The sequence below is a fragment of the Agelaius tricolor genome, unplaced genomic scaffold (assembly GCF_023055355.1).
Source record: "Agelaius tricolor isolate 1412-34295 unplaced genomic scaffold, bAgeTri1.0.p SCAF_2, whole genome shotgun sequence".
In the NCBI taxonomy this organism is placed as follows: Eukaryota; Metazoa; Chordata; class Aves; order Passeriformes; family Icteridae; genus Agelaius; species Agelaius tricolor.
In genome coordinates, this window is record NW_027269262.1 from 91717002 (window position 1) to 91737600 (window position 20599).

Below are 20599 nucleotides of genomic sequence, written 5' to 3' on the forward strand. Positions count from 1 at the left end.
TACATTGAGGTTTGGGGAAAGGAGGGGAGGGAAGAGGAGAAATAACCCCCTTTTCTCAGACAAGTCTGAGAATGCTGACCCAAAGGAAGCTCTTCATACAGCAGTTGGAGAAGGAAAGTTCACCTCAAATACACATTTCTTGACAGAAACCAAATGCTAAATTCAAATGCAAATCACAGGAAATTGTCTGCACATTCCCTATGGAAATACATTCTAACTGGGAACAGGACAGGGAGAGGAACAGAAACATATTGCTGTACAACCTACAAGGGCATTTGTTTTGATCATGATTACAGGGACAGAACACTGGAAAAGGCCTTGCAGTGGGAAGTGGGGCAGCTGAGGCAGATCTTCAGCAATTCCAGGAGGACACCTCAGAACCAGCCTCTGTGAAGGTCTTTGCCTCCACTTCTCCATGGGGGACGTGGTCTGAGATGATGCCTGAGGCCTTGAAATCTCTTCATTTCTAGATGCATTCACACACAGCTCAAAGTTGATTTTTTTATTCCCATGTTCACTTCCCTTAACCTTTCCAGGACAGCCCTCCTCTGTCCCCACCTCATACAAAGCATTAAATTGCCTTTCAATTTTACTGCACTTGTCAAGCCAAAGCCAAAGGCTTTTATTTTCACTGCTCACCTGAATCTTCACCCATTTGATCTCCTCTGTGTCCTGTGTGCGTGACCAGAGCTGAATATCAAAATTCCCTCCTATCATTCCTTCTTTGTGTTCCTGTTCTCAGATCACATCTGCTCTGTGACTGCTCTGCAGTCACACTGAGGCTCCCTGTGAACAGCCCCCAGCTGGGGTGGGACACTTCACACCTTAAAAAAGAACCAGGACCAGGCAGGGACAAGCTTGGAAAGGACCTCAGAAGAGCATCTGGTTTTTATGGGATGCAAAAGGAATCCTGGAGTGCTTCAGCTACAAAGCAGTCCAAAACTGAAATTTCTCTTTATTACTTCTTCTTTTGCTCTTTCCTTTTTTTTTTATTATTGTTTGTTATTTTGCAGTTCTATAGGTTTTGCAGAATCCTCCTGTAACATCTCCAGTTTTTGCAAAGTGCTTTGAAATAAATATGAACATAACTGGTACTCTGACTAGTGATAGATAATCACCCTTTCCTACCCAAACATTTCCTTTACAATTTTTTTGTTGAAAATAACTAATTATTCACTAAAAATTATGGACTATGTTTAAAGATTGATTTGGCTATTAGTAGAAAACAGCAAGCCTTAAAAAAACTAAAAGTGTATTTAAAAACTGTCAAATAAGAGACAAAAACTATTGCCCTGACAACAAAGGGTGATTTTCATGTTTTAGTTAATACAATTTGACTTGAAGGTATCTCAGAAATATCCAGCTGGCCATAGATTTAACACGAAGACAAAGGGCAACTGCTGTGAAATTTTATTTTCTCTTGACAGGAGGCAAAGCCTTAATCATAGCAGCTTTGTCTTTAAAGCATAAACTGTAACAGCAATGTATGGAAAAAATCATTAATCTCCCATACAGACAACATGCCCTGTCATAAACAGACACACAAATTAAACACTGACTTGGCAGCTGTGAGAAATAACAATCATCATTTACTTACATATGGGCAATAAATTTATTGGGGGAACTTTTGGTTCAAAATGGGGCAGAATTTTTAGTTCTTGCTCCCTTTGAAAGAGGACTTATTTCAAAGTGTTTTCAAAATGTGCATTGTTAACTAATACTGCAGAAATTGCAGTGTACCACTGCACAGGCTTCACAGCTCAATTAATCAACGCATTTACATCAAATAATTAAGCAGCAGAAATGGCACTCATAATTAGTATGCACACAAAGGACTTGTAAAAAATTCTTTCATTTCCATGCATAAAAAAAACCCACCAGACTATGGGATAAAAGACATAAAAGTGAAAATAATAAATTGTTTCTTTAATTATTCTTGTCTCATTAGAATGTAACAGAAAAAAATCACACTGGGTGAAGTCAATACACACAAAAGTTCATTTAGCAAAACTGAGCATTATACCTATAATTCTGCTGACTATAAAAAAAAAAGAACAAAACTTACTGTAGAGTATATGTGTAAGCAAACACACTCATTTAACCCTGTAACCCTGCTAAAAGACAAGGCAAAACTGCTGACCCAGAAAGGAAGCCTGAACTTGAGTGTTGACTTTGCTACAGCAGGATTTCTTCCACTTATTTTTAATTAGGCAACTTCCAATTAAAAAAAAATGAAAAGGCCAAAATTCCATCATGTTCTTTCACATCAGCATCCCCTGGGTCACCAGCACTTGTCAGAACTTGTAAATTTTGCACAAAAGCCTCTCTGATTTGAGTTACCAACAGAACTATTTCCTCATTTACCACGACCTGTCCTGTTTGCTCTTCATCTCTCAGCTCCTCACACCAGTCCTGTCCTGGGCATCCCAAGCTTTAATCCCCATGGTCCTCACACCAAGGGCAGAACAGGCTGAAAAATGCAATGTGTGACTGTGCAGAGCCCAGCTGTGCAGTGCCACACATGGGGAAGGCTGCAGCAGCCCAGCTGTGCTGTCCCACAAGGACAGAGGAGAGAATTGATCTGCTCAGACCCTCCCCAGCATCAATCTTCCCCCAGTGCACAGAATGGGGAGGGGAAGGCAAGGCAGGGTGTGTGGTACAAAATGAGATATCCTGGGGCACACAACGAGATTACATCTATTACCATAAATTATGAAGTGATTTAGGCATAAATGAGGGCTGTCATGAAATTTAATTTTAATGGTTTGATAATCAAGTAAGAAACACAATAATTACCATACCTAGGGTTTTTCAATAAATTCAGATCACTGTTAGTGGCAACACTTTTTTATTCACAGACATTAATTCAATTCCCTCCAAGAGCTGTCTGCTATATTTTTCCATGTCAGAACAACCTGTTGATTACCTCATTGCTGGGATAAACAAGCTCAGATTTCCCACTGATTACATTCAAAACACTTGCACTTTGCTCACTGCAAAACTCCTTTAACAGTGCAGCTGACTGCTGCAAGAAACAGCTTTTATTCTTCTTCAAGAAATTGGAGACTCAGCTAGTCCAGAAAAAATCTCTGGAGGCTGAGCTTTCCAATAGCAGACATGAGAGAATTTGCTTCCCTCATCATCATCACATGTCATGTGTTCCACTGGAGAGGTGAACAAAACATGTTGATAGCACGGGGTGACATTTGAACTTAGCTGAAGACATTGCCAGCACCTCAGCACCACTCACTGCAGCCAGAACTTGCACAGAGTAACTTGGCTGACATCTTTTCATCAGGTCTCCAAGTGCATTTCCCTGTGGATATTGAAGTTTAAAAAAACTCCTGCAGGTGTGAAGCAGCAAAAATTAATTTGAGTTGGAATTTAGCTTTGCAATGAAGCCTAAAATTATTTTCAGGAGTTCAAGAAATGACCATCCAAAACTCTTGCTCCTCTGTTTTCTTCAACCAACCTCACAGGAAAGGGAGGACAAATGTCTTCTCCTGTCTTTTCCTTCTCTACTCCAAAGAAATCTTGGTTTTCTTCTCTCTCCATCATAATATCGTGGGAAAAAAAGACCTCAGACTAAACCATGTCACTAATTGTCCCACAATGGGATAGGAAGGAACATTTCAAGTCATGTGGAAAGCAGAGATGGGAATATGAAGTCTCTAATTAACATCTTGGGATATAGGGGAAAAAAAAGGCTGATCCTTTCATTTGTTTGTCTGCAAAACAAGCAATGATGAAAGACAGAAAGATGAGCGAACAAAATAATCACTGAGCCCAAATTATCATTTCTGACTATAAAATGACAGGGAGCAAAATGTTTCTCTATCTTAAAATAGAGGGAGAAGAGTGTCACTTCCCAGAAACACTGCTTATATATATCTCCAAGAAGAGCTACAATGCACACAGTAAATAATCCAAATTATTGGCATAAAAAGTACAGCAAATTGTAAATTTAAGCTTTTCTGAAAGCTAAAATGATAATTTTCCCTAGTCAGCAGAATAATCTTACTGTAGAAAAACTGTAGAAAAAGCATCTATTTTCCAGATAGTCTTTTAATGGCCTAAAGGATGTCACTTTTCCTAACTAGTATAATACCAGTTTTTCCTGACATATGCAGTGTTATTGTAGCAGCTATTATTGCCCTGTCTCTAAGTTAATTGAAGCAAACTGCCTTTCAGACCTTAAAATAAAAATATTGTGCAGCATTCTACACATTTGATTCATTTTACATGAATACCAATAAGACAGAAAACAGGACAGGGTATAATATGGACCAAATAATGTGGATACTACAAAGTGGATCCCAGGGACTCCTCTTGATGGGCTCAGAAAGGTTTGGCAGTGCCAGCGCTGATCTGCTGACAATCCCAGACTTTTTTTGGCATTTCTGTTCTGATCTCCTCACCCTTCCCATTGCCAGCACCATGGTCAATTGTACAGATTCATTATAAATCAAATTATATTATAGAGAGTGTTCTAATAAGTGCAGCCCCCATCAGGATTCCCCATTTTCTATGGGAGCAATGAAAGAATCCCCTACAAATTCCCTCTCAGGAGGGAAAAACTTACATTCTACAGTGACCACTCAGTAATATAGAGAATGGAAGCAACACATCAAAATTTCCAAGTTATTTTACTTTCTAAGCATCCAAAGTGGGAAGCAAAAGAGGCCAGAGTAAGCAGGATGCAGCATTATCCTTCTATGTGAGTCTGGAGACAGAGAATATGAAAACACTTAGAGTCCCCAGCAATAACAAAAGGGACAAAGAAAACAATTTCCTGCTACCTCCACTCTGTCAGGATGGGAGATTTCAAAGTGAGGGTGATGAATGGAGACAGAGTAAATTACAAAAGGAAGAGAAAATGACCAAAGCTGGCAAAAAGTCGTAATTTCAATAAAGGTAGAATGAGGCAAACATTAAGAATGAGGGCAGCATCAAAAAAGGTACAGGGGAAATGAAAGAAATAATGAACTTGATTGAAAAGCCTCTCTTGAAATATTAATCTGGTATTAATAACAATATCCAAAGGAAAAAAAAATTCCTAAAAGGAGACTCCAAAAGAAGAGGGATGTGTTGAAAAGCTTTGTATACTTGGGTTGAAAACCTTGGTTCAAAAGCAGATTGCAGGGAATGCCTGCCCTGTATTAAAAAGCAAATATCTGGAGCCATTGCTTTAAAAGGGAAAAGATTTCTCCTTTTTTTTTCTCTTTCCTCCCCCCCCCCAAAGTGCAACAGAAGCCTTTTCCTAGGAGCAGGGAGCTTATTTTAAAGCCCAGTGTATGTTTCACCTGCTTTTCTGCAGTAGATCTATTGGAATTAAAATTAAAGTTCATGCCAACATAGGAGCCATATACACAGTTTTACAATGAAAAGCACTTACCTTCAAGAAATAGATAATAAATGAGTTTAGAACCAATGGAAAACTGTGCAATTTCTAACTAACATGAAAAACGTTTTTTGCAATAAGTATAAAAATAACTTTAAGGGTTTAAATACCTGCAACACATATACAATCTCCTTTGATAAATGACTGTTTCAAAAGACTTATTGAAAGGGTTTATATCCATTACAATGTAATGATTTAAATATATTTAAATTTAAATCCATAGGAAATGAAATTCAGTCAAAGGGATGCAAAGAAATTTTATAACGTGATTTGTAGCCTAATTTCTATCTGTTATATATTGTCCCAAAAACTGGGAATGAAAAATTTCCAGGGGTTTTAAAACTACAAAAACAATGCAAAAAAACCAAGAGGAATGAAGATAAAACTATAGAACAATATAGATAGGAACAAGAATATTTTGGTGACTGTTTATAGCAGTCACATTCTCTGATAAAATCCTTTCGCCCAGGATTTTTCTCCTGGGAAACTGGGAAGCCTCAGAGAAAAAGGAAAACAATTCTTCTCTCATTTGCTTCTCCTGTGTTTTGCTCATGTGTAGCATGTGTTTGGAGATTGTTTCATTGGATTCTGCTGTGAGTTGTTTTGACTCATTGGCCAATCAGGACCAAGCTGTGTCAGGACTCTGGAAAGAGTCACAAGTTTTCATTATTAGCTTTTTAGCATTGAGTAAGTATCTTTTCTGTATTCTTTAGTTTAGTTTAGTGTAGTATTTTTTAATATAATATAGTATTATAAAGTAATAAATTAGCCTTCTGAGAACATGGAGTCAGATTCATCATTCCTGCCTTTGTCAGGACATTCCCAGCACATACAATAACTCTTTAGACTGCTTTTTAAAAAAGAAAAAAGGCAATTCTTTCCAAATAAAAGGAAGAAGCACTGTATGTTACTGATGGTTTTGTCCATTGCTTGGTAAAGTAAAATTCAACCTGAGTTTGAGTCAACATATTTCCACTTGGTTGTGCTTTGGGAGTCACCAAGGCAAAAAGGATTTCAAATGTGCTGCTATTTTACCTATTCTGTAATTCTTTTTGACAGCTGCATTCCTTGCAATTAACATGGTTTGACTTTGAACTTAATATTCAGCCAGGGATTTGCAGACATCAAAACATCTCTCTTTAACCAAGTTTCTGAGCTGCAGGCCTTAAACTCTCCCAGGGAAGGGGAGCAGTGCAGGGAGCCCAAAAACAAGATACCCCTTTCCACTTGTCCACATTATCACCTTTCCAGGATGAAATTGGAATTCAGATGCAATGATCACCTGAAGGAGATTAGTCAGGCAGCCCTGGGCTACAGCCAGCAGCAGGAACCTGAGGCAGGTGTGTAATGGCAAATAATGGTTAATAATGAGCTGTACATCACTCTAGTAGGGTTGTAAGAATCAATACCCACAACAGCCTGCTTGATCTGAAATATATTTTCCCACAGAGACTGGAATTGCTTTTTCTTCAATTCTATTTTTCTTTCCTGGAGTTTTCTTTGTAGGAAAAGTGAGGAAATGGCTGGGGAACCACATAAAGAAAATTTAAAAGCGGGAAGGGATAACAAACTACTGAGATCAGGTTTTAACACCAGGATTACATTCAGAGCACATGGAAATTACATTCAAACACTCTACAAAAGTTAAATGAGCTGTAGACCTCAGTACCAACTGCTTTGTATTTCATTATTTCCAGTATCACTACATGAAGAGCCAAAATAAATTTACTTGAGATATTGCTAAAACTTAGTGATGCACCTCCAAGAAAGAAAACTTTTGTATTCTTTAACATGTGTACAATGTTTAAAAAGAACAACAGGCACCTAAATGTCATCAATTGTGTACAGGAAAACACCAGGGCTAACTCTGGGCCCCTTTGGCAGCAGCAGCACTCACCGCTGGCACTCCCCGGCGTGCAGAATTAAATCCTCGTTGTTCCTGGCACTGATGGTCAGCTCATGCTCTGTGGAATTGAAGACATCAAGAAGGAGGTGGCACTGCCTGGTGCTGTTCAGATGGAGGGAAAAAAACACCTTTTCAGTGATGATATTATTGTATGTTTATCAAAATTAGTATTTATACATGGATATAAATATATATACAAAGAATACATACATTCACATAGAGGTTTTATCTTCTCCTCCAATTGTAAGAATATCCTTACAAAAACAAGCTTTTTAAAAATAGATTTTTTTTTTTTTTGCTAGAGTTAAGCACAAGGGTACATCCTAAAGAGAAGCAGTCCCATGACAATTCTGCCCTGCACAGTACCAAGCCCCACAGCATTTGTTCACCTCTCTATATTCTCACTTTGCAGCTTTCACGCTCACTTCTGTGGAGAAAGCCACAGGCATTTTTCAGTTCTTTAAGCCTTCCCATAAAAAGAAAAAAAAAAAGGAGTTGCATTATTAAGAGTTGCATTATTTTAAATTACCTTGACATTACCTCTTTAAGACACAAATTTGCCAACAAAAATTTAAATTGGTTTAAGTTCATTATAAAGGAGAAATTCCATTTCCATGGCTTGTCTACAGACCAAAACAAGCTGGCAAAGGGAGCACTTAACTTCGAGAGGAGCTTCTCTGAGAAGAACTCTCCCACCTCTGTAGGACAGGTAAACACAGGCACTTCTCACAGAAAAACTTAACATTTGTTGGCTACTATCCTTCAAATTTCCCCAGATACATTTGATAGAAATACACCAATTGCATTTCTGGTAACCTCAGAAAATCATAGTTGTAGAATAGAAACCTTACTGCAAAAGTTAATTCCAATAAACCTTTTCATTGTAATTATTATTTTTATAATAGTCACTATTCTTATTAATTATGTTAATACTAATAAAATAATAATTTATTATTTAATACAATTAAGTGTTAATATTTTCAATTATTTTATTCAAATTAAGATTCTGGAAAACTTTATTTTAATTTACAACCTTTTCTTTTTTGTGAGAATAAGCAGAAATAGCAGCATTGATGACAAAAATACAATACACATGAAAATTTATTGGAACCAGGTACCAAAATACCAAATACTATCAGACAGCTGCAATAACACTTTACCAATCTATCTTTAATTCCAACCTTCCCAAGAGGCTACTGAACAACCCAGAAATATCCCCAAAAGGGAAGAAAGAGGAATATTGGTGAAAGTTGTCAGTCATCCTTCAATGTTAATGATCAAGCTACAGCTGTGTGTCTAGAGCAACCAAAACCACATATTTATATTTATGGCACAGTAGTTTACAACTGAACTGAAATGCCATTCCAAAGGCAATTAAACCCAGAGGTACGAGAGTTTAAGAACTGTTCTACTCTGAAATAGGTTCTCTGGTCCATAATACAACTCTGTTCTGAAAATCAAAGTCCCTTGCAGAGCACACAGAGGAGGAAATGTTTTGCCAAGCCTTGGGTTGGGAACACTCCCAGGACAAGCCCAGGAGGAGGAGGTTGAGGTCATCAAGTGACAATAATGTCACCTGCAGCCAGGCACTGCAGGACAAGCAAGCACTGCTGGGGTCAGGATCAAGTCTCTTAGGAAAAATTAAAAAAAGCAAAAGTGGGGGTGGAGGCTGTTTTAATATATATTTTAAGAGATTTCTCTCTCTTTGTAAAACCCCAATGACTACTGAGTATAGAGGGGGATGCAGGGAGGCAGCTGAGTGCCTGAAGCAAACTTGTCAAAACTTAAGAATTTAGAAGAGATAAGGAGATGTGGCTCTTGTTAGAAACTTCCTTCCTCAGAACTCACAAGAAAGAAATAACTGGGAGGGCAGTGCTTGAGTCAGTTACCAGGAAGGAATGGAAAAGAAAAGGGGGAACAGCTTTTATTTTTTATTTATTTTTTTATCAGCTTTGACCTCATCTTTGGCAGAGACCTGTGAAGTCTCAGACAACCTCTGCCTCTACAGCAGATACAAGGTGATGGTCTGGAAGAGCAACTTCCAGTGCAGATTAGTTTTAAAAACTTCATGTGGAAGGAATTTGTTATTTCTGCCACAGCAAACCCAAACAAAAAACATTCAAGCCTCCTGCAGTATCTTATGGCAGCAAAGCCAAAGTTTTGCAAATAAAACAAATCATGCCACAAAGGACCTACACAAGCAGCTGCCTTTCAGGACTAAACAACACTGATTTTAAAAATTCCCAAATAGGAATTCTTGAAAATTATTCATCACCACGACATTTATTTCCTCCTGTTCCAACACTACACAAAATAGACATATAGGAAAAAAATCATTCTTTCCTTGTAATTTTAAGTAAATTCTCAAGGGAAATCTTTAGGTAAAAAAATATAAAACTTGAAGTTACAGAATTATTACAGTACCTTGAAAACTTAGAAGAAAAAGATATTAGTGTGAAATAATGGAAAGTAACGTTAAGACTGTAGGAAAAGGTAGCACTAGATCTTCAGTATAAATACAGGACATTATCAAAGAGACTATTACAGCAATGAAAACCAAACACAATTAAAGATTAATTTTACTTTTTTTTATTAAAACAGGAAGCTTCAAACAGAAGCTCCATCCAAGTAAGGAAACCAAGAAAGCATCAGCTGTGGAAAATCAGATGTAAAGCCAAAAAAAATTTTAAAAAAAGGAAAAAAAGAAACCGTGGCATTATTAAAGAACAATTTGCTGAAGATCTGAGAACTAGCAGGAAGTTTTTTCCTTTTTTGTTCTTTAACATTCTGCAATCAGTAGGACTATGTAGAACTCATGATGCTGAGTTAGGAAAGGTCCAGGAAAACAAAGAATTAACAAGAAAGCCAAAAATTAGTATCAATTTTTCCTCCAGCAGAACATACAGAAGGCCATCCTTTGCAAGACTGGAATTAAAGAACTTATTTCAGCGTCAGTAAAGGAGATTTAAGAGGCAAATCATATTCATGCAAGTTTGATAAAGGAACTCCAGTAAGATTTTGCTGAATTCCTACATTTAAGTGCAGTCAGATATGTGTTGCTTAAACCAAGCTCTTTACCAGAAAATTTCAAACATCAAATTGTTTTAAGGATTTGAAGGCAATTGACCAAATTTCAGACCACTTGTGCTGACCTCAACACTATGTAAATCAGTTTTTTCTAAAATCTGCCAGCTTACAAAAAAACCCTTAAACCACTCAAAATAATAATAAAGTTGATTACATTATAAACCATAATGCCCTACTGACATGTTTGGCAGAGAAACCCCAGTCCTAAGCCACAGATTTCTGGAACTGGGAAAGACTTGCCCATATACACACAATTTCTTCTCCCTTGCCCAAACTATCCACCACCATGTAATAATAGTTTACACTAAATATTTATTTGGTGGAGGAGGGTGGAATTTGAGTCCTCTAAGTTTAGTTAAGTAGGTGTTAGCTACCATTCATCCCAGAGAAGGCAGAGAACAGCATCCCCCAACAGTTCCAACATTCTGAAGTGTCACCAGTGGCTTCCCAGTCTTTTTTAGGGGTCATTATTTGTAACCAGCCCCTTTTGAAGGTTTGGGATGAACACATGCAGAATGAATCAGTTTCTGCTTGGGTGGGGTGGGTTGGTGGTTTAGGATGGTGTCAGACACACAACATGAAACCATCACCAGCTGTGCTGGACCAGGAACAGACACCAGGATGCAGAAAAAAAGTTCATGAGAGGGTTTGACTCCTCTTCCCATCTAATGGGAAGGAAGGAAGTCTGGTCCAAAAGCTCAGCCTACCAAAAAATCACAGCACTCAAAAAATTTTCCCATTTTAATAATCTTCCTGATTTGTTCATGATGCTTGCTTTTGAAAAATTTTCCATAGATGTCATGTTCAAGATTTTCTTTCACAAGTAACACAAAACTGCAGAAGGTTCTAGAGGTAAAACACTAGAATTAGGAGGAAATATTTTCAGCAGATTGATTTATCATCTGAACATCTCAGAATTACAAATTTAGGTCAATGCTGATATCAAAAAACAATTAAGAAATCTTTTTTTTAATTGAAAATTGAGTTAGTTCAACAATGTCTTAGAGATTTAGTGTATAAATGAATTTCTCTTATCATCTACTGCAGAATTGAGAACACAGCACAAGCAAAAGTTAGCAGCACAATGAATCATGCTGTATTTTTAAAATCTTACAATGCCAGTTATGGTTCCAAAAACAGTCACAGAACTGGGGCCATGGGAACTTTAGGCAAGTGACAATGACACTGTGATCTAAAAATCTCTTTCAGGAGGATTGTGATTACTTGAAATGACAGCTGAGGATATTCTTCAGTAACACTGAACACAGAATTAAACCCCAAATGCAGCTGCAATGATGGCTCACTTCAGTGAACAATCTCTGCAGTTCTGTCTCCAGCTTAGTTTAAAAGTCACTTTAAACAAGAAATTCTCAGGAGGGCTGGCAAGTTTTCTGCATCCTGACTCATCTCCCTTTCCCATCAACTGAAGTCATGGAGTATTTTCAGATACCCTTTTTTTTTTCTTTTCTTTTCTTCTGTTTTCTTTGAGCAGCCATTGCTACACAATGAGCAATGGGAGAAGAGAAGGGAAGAGAAGCTTTGGCTCTGGTGACAATGGTGTGACAGATGACAACCCTGTTCTCCAAAATCCACTGACCAGCACAAAGAGCTGCACAGCAGAACAATGATCTACACCACCTTTGTTGATGCTCTTGTGTCATCAGTATGGTCTCTTTAATTTTTAATAAATTATCTAAAAATGGACTTCTCAGTACTAACTTCAGATGATTAAGTCAGATTCTCCACCTTACTGGCAAAAGGCCTTTCCACAAATTCCAAGAAGAGTCCTCATCTGACTTCTCCCAATTGTAAACCTTTTCACTTATGCTAAATATTCCCAGCACATCTATAAATATTTGCAGATATATGTTCTGACATCTTCATGTGTCAAACCATACATATTTAACATCTGGACCTCAAAAATCAATTCTCTCAATCTGCAAGCTGCTTTCTGCTGCTCTTTCATGAACCCACTGCAATGTTACACCATTAGCAGAAGTTAAATACCTCTGATTACCAAGATAATTTAACTATTGGGTGTAACCTCCCACATGCCATGAGTTACCACTCAGTAGAATCTATATTGAGCTCAATAGTGTATAAATAAGGAATATATTTTAGAATGACATCCGCTCCTGAGAACATTAATATAAATCCATTGCTTGACAGATTTTCCTAATGATTTGTCAGTTTAATTGCACCAAATGAGAGCTTTATTTGCTTTATTTAGTTGAATTTGCCTGGTTCCCAATTTGACTGACTTTTATTATTAATATTTTTCATTAACAAAACAGTGTATTTAATATAATTATATTCTCCATGTAAAAACATCAGATCAATTTAAACAGGTCATCTTAGTCCTCCTCCAAACCAAACATCTTGCTCTTCAAGCACCCAAACAAGAGAGGTTTTCCTCCCCTTTTCAAAGCTCTATGACATTTTGAACACCAAAATATTAAGAGAAGACTATAAGCAGCTGCCTATCAGTAGGTGACTGATTCTCATTCTGAAGGTAGCAAATGGGAACATTTAATTTAAAAATCTGACTATACAAAACCAACAAGGGTTTCAGAAACTACTACATAAATTTTTTATCATATAACAAAGTCTGTTAGAGCACAACTGAAGAAACAATGCTGTTTACTCTTTCCCTTGGACAATTTGTAAACATACAATAATCAGGATTTTTGATCCAAACCTCACATGTTGCAATTTATAGTAGTGAAAACAGGGGCAACCTTGGAAACTGGAATGGAAATTCTAATAATTATGTCTGATTTCATTAAGCCTCAAAGTTATACTCACCACAGCCAAGACTTCTCTGTCTCCAAACCCTCAGTGAAACCAAAAAACAGCATCCTAACTTTAAATACAGAACATGAGAAATCTCTAGGAGCACACTGCAGACCCTGCTATGAACTGATGTCTGATGAACAAAACCAAATCATTTCATCTAAGGATGTACATTAATGATACAATGGACAATTACCTTGGACCTACAGTTAGATGAACTAGCACTTTGAATTTAACAGTGTCAGACCTGATTTAAACCCAAGAACAGAGTCTAAGGCTCAGCACTTGCCAGAAGAGATCTGCAGCTGATGTCTCAGCAGTTGTATGGTGGCTTTAAGATAGAAAGGAAAGTATTCTGCCCCACAAAAAAAATTTAAATATTAAAAATCTTATCATCTTGAATTTGTAGAATTTACAGGTAAGAGTATTATTATATATCTGGATTCCCAATTTAACTTAAAAGTGAAGACACCATCCCTGAGGATTGACTTCATCTACAAATTCAGACTGTCTCACCACATTTGTAGTAAGCAAGATCAACTTTTTCTGGCCTTTGTAGGCTCTTGTTTAAGACACTTTTGTACTGATGGCACAGTGGCAAGGGACACAAGGGGACCAGCAGGTACCTCACAGTGGGCAGAGCACATTACTTGAATTCTTATCAGACTTGCAGTATTTTTTCTGGCATTTTTCATGCTCTTTTATAAAGGCAATAAGGAAGGACATTCAGTGCCTATGAAAACTGGCAGATAACATACCTGAGAGAAACAACAGATATAAAGAAGATTGTTCAAGACAACCTAGATAAGTTTCAACAGCAGACTTAGAGCAAACAGGATACCAAAATGAGGAAAAGAGTCACCCAAAACTACCAACAGAATGTTTCCTTACACTGAACCATCTGCAATCCATCTCCAGTGGCAGTTCAGGGTTAGACCATGGGATCCCCAGGGGCAGCCTGGAACCTGCTGGGAACTGCACTGCCTGGAGGCCTGGGAGCACAGCAGGGTTTGGGGCTGAGCCCTGGTGTGCAATCAATTAATGTGGTAAGGCAGGAGATAATTAGGACAATTTTACTATATAGATGTATCTGCACTTTGTGGTAAATAAGTGGTTCAACAAGTAGATCCCTGAAGTTCTTCAAGATTTCATTGAGCTGCAGGACAGAGTGGGAGAACTTTCAACATTAATTCCTTATACCCCATTCCAGGGCATTCCTGATGATGCTCCTGGGACGCTCCCCTGCCTGCACACACCAGCAAGCAGAGCCAAGGATCAGAGGGAACATGCTCAGAGGGATATTTCCCAGCACAAGGCTGCTCTGCCAGCCCCTTTGGGTGCAGGCAGCTGAGGGAGCATGGGTGACACCTAGGGAAGGACCTGGGAGCAGATGAGGGGCTCCTCTAGGATGTTCTGTCAGTTCTTCACTGACACAGCATCCTCTGTACCAACAGCAGGGCTGAGATCTGACCCAGAACTGGGTGTGGGCAGAGCAGAGATCTGAAACAGAACTGGGTGTTGGAAGAGCAGAGATCTGGACCAGAATTGGGTGGTGAAAGAGGAGAGATCTTAAGCAGAATTGGGTGTTGGAAGAGCAGAGATCTGGACCAGAATTGGGTGGTGGAAGAGCAGAGATCTGACCCAGAATTGGGTGTTGGAAGAGCAGAGATCTTAAGCAGAATTGGGTGGTGGAAGAGCAGAGATCTGGACCAGAACTGGGTGTGGGCAGAGCAGAGATCTGAAACAGAACTGGGTGTTGGAAGAGCAGAGATCTGGATCAGAACTGAGAGTGAGCAGAGCAGAGATCTGGACCAGAATTGAGAGTGAGCAGAGCAGAGATCTGGACCAGAATTGGGTGTGGGCAGAGCAGAGATGTTAAGCAGAACTGGGTGTTGGAAGAGCAGAGATCTGGACCAGAATTGGGTGTTGGAAGAGCAGAGATCTTAAGCAGAATTGGGTGGGGGCAGAGCAGAGATCTGGACCAGAATTGGGTGGGGGCAGAGCAGAGATCTGGACCAGAACTGAGAGTGAGCAGAGCAGAGATCTTAAGCAGAATTGGGTGGGGGCAGAGCAGAGATGTGACCCAGGCACTGCAGTGTCCCAAGGGCTGCATCCACCCCATTTCCACCCCCCAGAGCAGAACAGACAAAGGTTAAAAGGATCTGTTGTCATGACTAAATAACTGAAGATATATTTGAGGTGTGGTTAATGAAGCTTCTCCCCATGAGGCAGAAGTTGTGCATGAGTGGAAGATATAATTTTGCTTAGATATTTAAAAAACAAAAGCCAAGCCCAAATCCCCAGTTATTTCAGTGATATTTCCCATGCACTTCTGCTCCAGAAGCTAAATAGAAGAAATACCAATTAAGTTTGGAAGACTTCTGCATAAACCATAATCTTTATGCTACAATGGGGGGAGAAGTGTTTTCATTAACATTTTTCCTGAGGTTTTTTCACTAAAGGCCTAAGGGAAGAATCAATGCTCAGAGTCTTTTTAGTTTGATTTGACTTTTTAAGCCCAGGAGTTAGTAAGCTAATGTTTCTTACTTTTGTGGAGGCAAAAATGTAAAATAAAAACAATAAAATGAAAAAGGAAAGGAAAAAAATTAATCCAGATAATGAAAGCAATGATAACTTCCATTCTGAAATGACAGCTAAGGAGGCAAATTATAAAATACAATTTCTTGTAATGACTAAACAAAAATAGCTCAGCACCTCAGACAGTACTTAAGCAATGAAGTCTCAGTTGTAAACCAAAAGGAAATCAGATTTGAGTTTTTACAAGAGCAAGTAAAAGCAAAAAAAACATAATTATAATTTGCTGTCATTGTGTCTCAGATATTGGCAGAGATTATCAACAATAAAAAGCAAATTTTGTTTCCTCTATGACAGGTCTGGCAAGAAAACATTTCTGAGAGCCCTGTAAATATTACAGTCTTTTGCTCTAACTCAGTAAAGCTTTTAAGCACCCTGAAAAGCAGCCACATCTTTAACTACATCTCCAACCATGAAATCACAAAAAGTTTCCATGACTTAACTGATCTGAGTTGTGAACAAGCAAAGGAGGAAGGAAACACGAGGTGAGATGAACTGGAGCCACTAAACACAGCACCAGCTGCCACATGATGAGGGGAACTGTCCTGCTAACCCAGAAACTCTGAATTAGCACCTCCATCTGTGTGTAAGGATTCCAGGATTAAATGCCTGCCCCACATCAAGAACTCCAGAGAGCAGATGGACAAGGCAGAGGTGGGATAACTTTGGCCTACACAAAACACAGCTGGGGAAGCCAAGCACAAAAAGCCAAAATCCCAACAAGGGAGAGTCAAATAAAAGCATCAGGTTGCATTTGAAGCTTTTGTGGAAGGTTTGCAGCTTCACTCCCAATCCACCCTATAAGGAGTTGCAGTGAACCACAGAGCAGTCTGTCCACTAAAAATATACAATTTGACAGTATGGAGAGCTTTTTTGACACTGAATGGAGGGAACTAGGCATTCAAATAATAAATGAAATCTGGTTATTTTAACCTCTATAATGAGTCTTCTTGAAAACTATTTTTAGCTGATGCTGTGGTACTTCCAGGTTGTTCAAGAGAGATCACTTATTCACTCTTGAAAACCTTTCAAAGGCTGAAGAATGTGCCATTGCAGGGATGAAACTGAACATCATTAAAAAGGGGCCCAGAATTTTGCAAACAGTTGTTCTGGATACTGTGTTCTGACTTTGCCAAGCAGCATCAGATTTGCTTTACTTGAGCAATTTCTAAAACCATGTTATGTTACACTTTCAAGCAGCAAAATGCTCAAGAAATTTGCTTACCAATAGAACCATATGGTTTCATAAGAGCTGGACACAAATGACTCATTAAAAATAATCTTGTTTGTCTCATTTTTGAACATTTTCTTAAAAAAAACTATTGCAGAGTTTCAGTACCTGTCCTTAACTTAAAATTCCCTTGCTATCTGCAAAGGTCATTATTTGCTGTATCCCCTGTGGGGAAGAACAGGATCCCATCCCTCTTGGCAGTGTCATGATTAAAAACTCAACCCCCTTGTCAGTCATCTTCCCTTCAGCAGGAGCAGAAGTTGCTTTAAACATATGTTTTAGCAAAAATCCCATCTTACCACTCTTCTTGCTCCAGACTCTAACAACTTTTCTGCATGTTCAAGCCTAAAAACTTTCCCTGGATGCTTTAATTCTTCTGCTCATAGCCTTATTTTTCAGGCTATGTTGCTGCCACAGCTGTCCATCTACCTTTGGACATTTCTGCCATGGTATGATACTGGGGACTCAATGCTTTCCTTTGAAAATGAAATATTCACCCAGTATCTCCTAGACTGGCATTTCCTTCTTGCCCATCTTTAAATTTCTGAAGTTTTTCATGAAAGGGTCCCAGGCCCAGCAGGAATTTCTTGGATCAATTAAGTTCCCTCTCAACTATTATTATTATTAGTGTTGCATACATAACTGCACTGAAATAATCTCAGAATTCAATCAAACCAAATTCTTGCTCCCATTGTGCAAAGAGGGTTTTTTACAATAATCCTACTAATTATTAAAACTGATTGCATTCAGTGGCTGATAAATTTTATTCAAAAAGATTTTCATTATCACAGCATTTGACTACCATCAAGTATTGCCTTGATTTTAATATTCACTATGGCATGTGAAACTACTCTGTGGTTTCCAGGAGAAAACAAACACCAGAGGAGAGTCTAGTCACAATTTATTTGTCACATTATTCACACCTGCATTTTCAGTAAGATTCTGTCATAAAAACTACAAACTCTGTTATACACAACACACCACAACTGCTAAGAGATACAGAAAAAGTCATCAAATTGTACAATAAACATGAGATTTCCAGGCCCTGCTAAAATACATCATCATGAGAAAACATCTGAACCTCAGAAGCTGCTGAATGCCCATGAATTACTTCAGTAAACTCCTAAATGAGCAATTTTGCAAATTTCTTCACATCATTCTTTACCTACATGCTACTGATGATACTAAAAATGTTTCCAATATGGTCTTTAAGTTATATTCAATGGAACAGAGACAATGAGTGAAAATTCAAGAGTCAGGGCAAGGCTCACCTTGTGGCTGGCAGGGTACTGATGCGAGTGAAGAAAACAGAGGGCTCCACCTCCACGTGGAGACCCAGGGCAAGGTTCCTGTAGTATCCTTCAGCATGTCCTGGCCCACCAGAGTACTTGAAGTTCAGAATGGCTTCCAGTGTCTAGAGGAATAAAAGCCAATTCCTTGTTAGCTATTTTTCACTACCGTGCATTTCACAAGTTCAATTAAATTAGGCCACAGAAGTGATTTGCAAATTTGCTTTCCTAACCCATCTATTCTGTTATCTCAGGAAAAAAGGCAATCTAACAAATAACTGCAGCTTAGGCAAACAGTTGCCTAATCCTCTGGAAAACTAAAGAGTGCAGCACAAAGTCAGCTGGACTTCCCTTTACATAACTCCTCTCCATATCACATTCAACACCAAAAAAATGAAAAAAGTTGCTTAAAAGAGTTAGGGTTTATTCAATGTTGCACTCCTTCATTCTCTTCAAAAATATTCACCACTTCACTATCTAATCAAATGGAAAAGCTTCAAAGTTGGGGGGCAGATAAAGATTATACAAAGCTAAAAGAATCTGGTCTCTCATTCTCATGTCCATGAACTAACAGATTGGAGCAACAGCTAACTGCATGCACCTTGTCTTTGTGTTCATTTTAGAGGAAATGGCTGGCTAGTAAATATTTAAAATGATTCTCTAGCATGAGCCTTCTGCACTCATTGCTCTCAGCAGCACTGAGCCTTTACTTTTGTGAGGAAATTTGGGGCTTTGTGCCTCTCCCCTCGATGACCAGCATGGGAGCAGCTTCCCAGCACAGCCCCCATGTCATCATCAGTGCTCAAACCCAGAACAACCCTTTGATTGATCCAAAAAGATTATTCACCACCTCCTCTTTCATTATGTCCCTGAAATATGATTTGATGGAAGCAGGGTGAGAATTTGGGAAATGTCACTGGATTTTTTTTTTATTTTCTCAGTTTTTATCCTGGTCCTCAGGCAGCTGCTACTGCCACACCTCAGAGCAAGGACAGAGGCAGTGCCAGCCCTGCAGCCTGACATGGACATCACATATTATGCTGAAACCTGTATCTGGAAGGAAAGACACTTCTTAAAAGGCTTTAGAAACAACACCCATTTCGCCTTTGTTTGGCTTTTAGCTCATTCTTTATAAAAAAAAAAGGCAAAAAATGCCAAACTTCAAGTCAACAACTTATCCAGCAAATCTATTTATCAGACACCATCAAGCCTCAGAAAGGTAAAAGCACTCTGCCTTTCAACAGAAGATTCACAAAAAATTTATGAGACCTGTTATTTTTTATCAAGAGCTCTAAGGGACAATCTAAGGATTTTTCAACTCGAAAAAAAACTCCATTTCTGTTTGATACCATTCTGTTTATAAGTCTGGCTGAAGGAAAAGAAACAGAGATAGAATCATTTTCCTAAAATAACCACAGTCCAGTGATTTAAAGAATACCAAAATCAAGAGTTTAATGTTCTGCTGCATGTGTGCACTTAACTGTTCTGCCTATTTCCAACTCGCTTTTAAGTGGAATAATTTTAATTCTTAATTTAGTTTCATTAAAATTCATGAGAGCCACCTTACAATACAAATAAAACCCTTGACTGGGCACTCTGGACATACCCATCTACTCTGTTTATGTCAATTCCTAATTTGTACTTAATGAACTCAAGTTTATGTTATGTCAGAAGAGCTAATCAATATTAAACACAAAAATAAAAAAGCACAAACCCATTCAAAACATACTTCATCCTAATTAACCAGCTGGACCATTTCATAAAAATCAGAGCCAGGCTCTGTAAGTACAGGGATCTGACACTACTTATGTTGCAATGTGAGAATGGACTTCAATTTCAATTAGGGGATGGTGAAAACTCTGTGCATGTTCTGCATTACTGCTGTAATGTCCACAGAGTCCTGCTGGGAAAAGCTCCATGGTTCCCTCTGCACAGGACCATGGGAAAAAGCTGCTTAACAGGACCAGCCCTGTGTCATTCCAGGTAAACACACAACAGATTCCAGCTTGAAAGGTCACAGAGCATCACTATTCCAGATTCAAACTCCTTTCCATCCTAGACCAAGTGAAAAACCTCCAGAAAAAAGGTTAAAACCACAACCATTATGTGCCACTGATGAGCAGGAGGGTTTAAGGGCACCATCATAATTTTGGTCCTTGTTGCAGTGAGGAATTTGTGGGGGAAATCCTGCTGATGATGCTGTGTCTCCTGAAATCCCACTGGCAAGAACAAGGAAAAGGAAACCCAACCATCTTCTGTTAATCCAGACAGCAGCAGGACATCCCTTCCCACCCAGA

General features: G+C 38.5%; 1 protein-coding gene across 5 annotated transcripts in view; it reads right to left on the bottom strand.

Annotated features, from left to right (window-relative positions):
* Positions 1-20599, bottom strand: part of TRAPPC9 (trafficking protein particle complex subunit 9) — a 445989-nt gene that overhangs the window by 281015 nt on the left and 144375 nt on the right. For all 5 annotated transcript variants that reach the window (XM_071421860.1, XM_071421859.1, XM_071421861.1 and 2 more), the window contains 2 exons: positions 18285-18427; positions 7299-7409 (listed from right to left, as the gene is read on the bottom strand). In XM_071421860.1, the coding sequence (XP_071277961.1) occupies positions 7299-7409; positions 18285-18427 (254 nt within the window). The remainder of the gene's footprint in view (positions 1-7298; positions 7410-18284; positions 18428-20599) is intronic.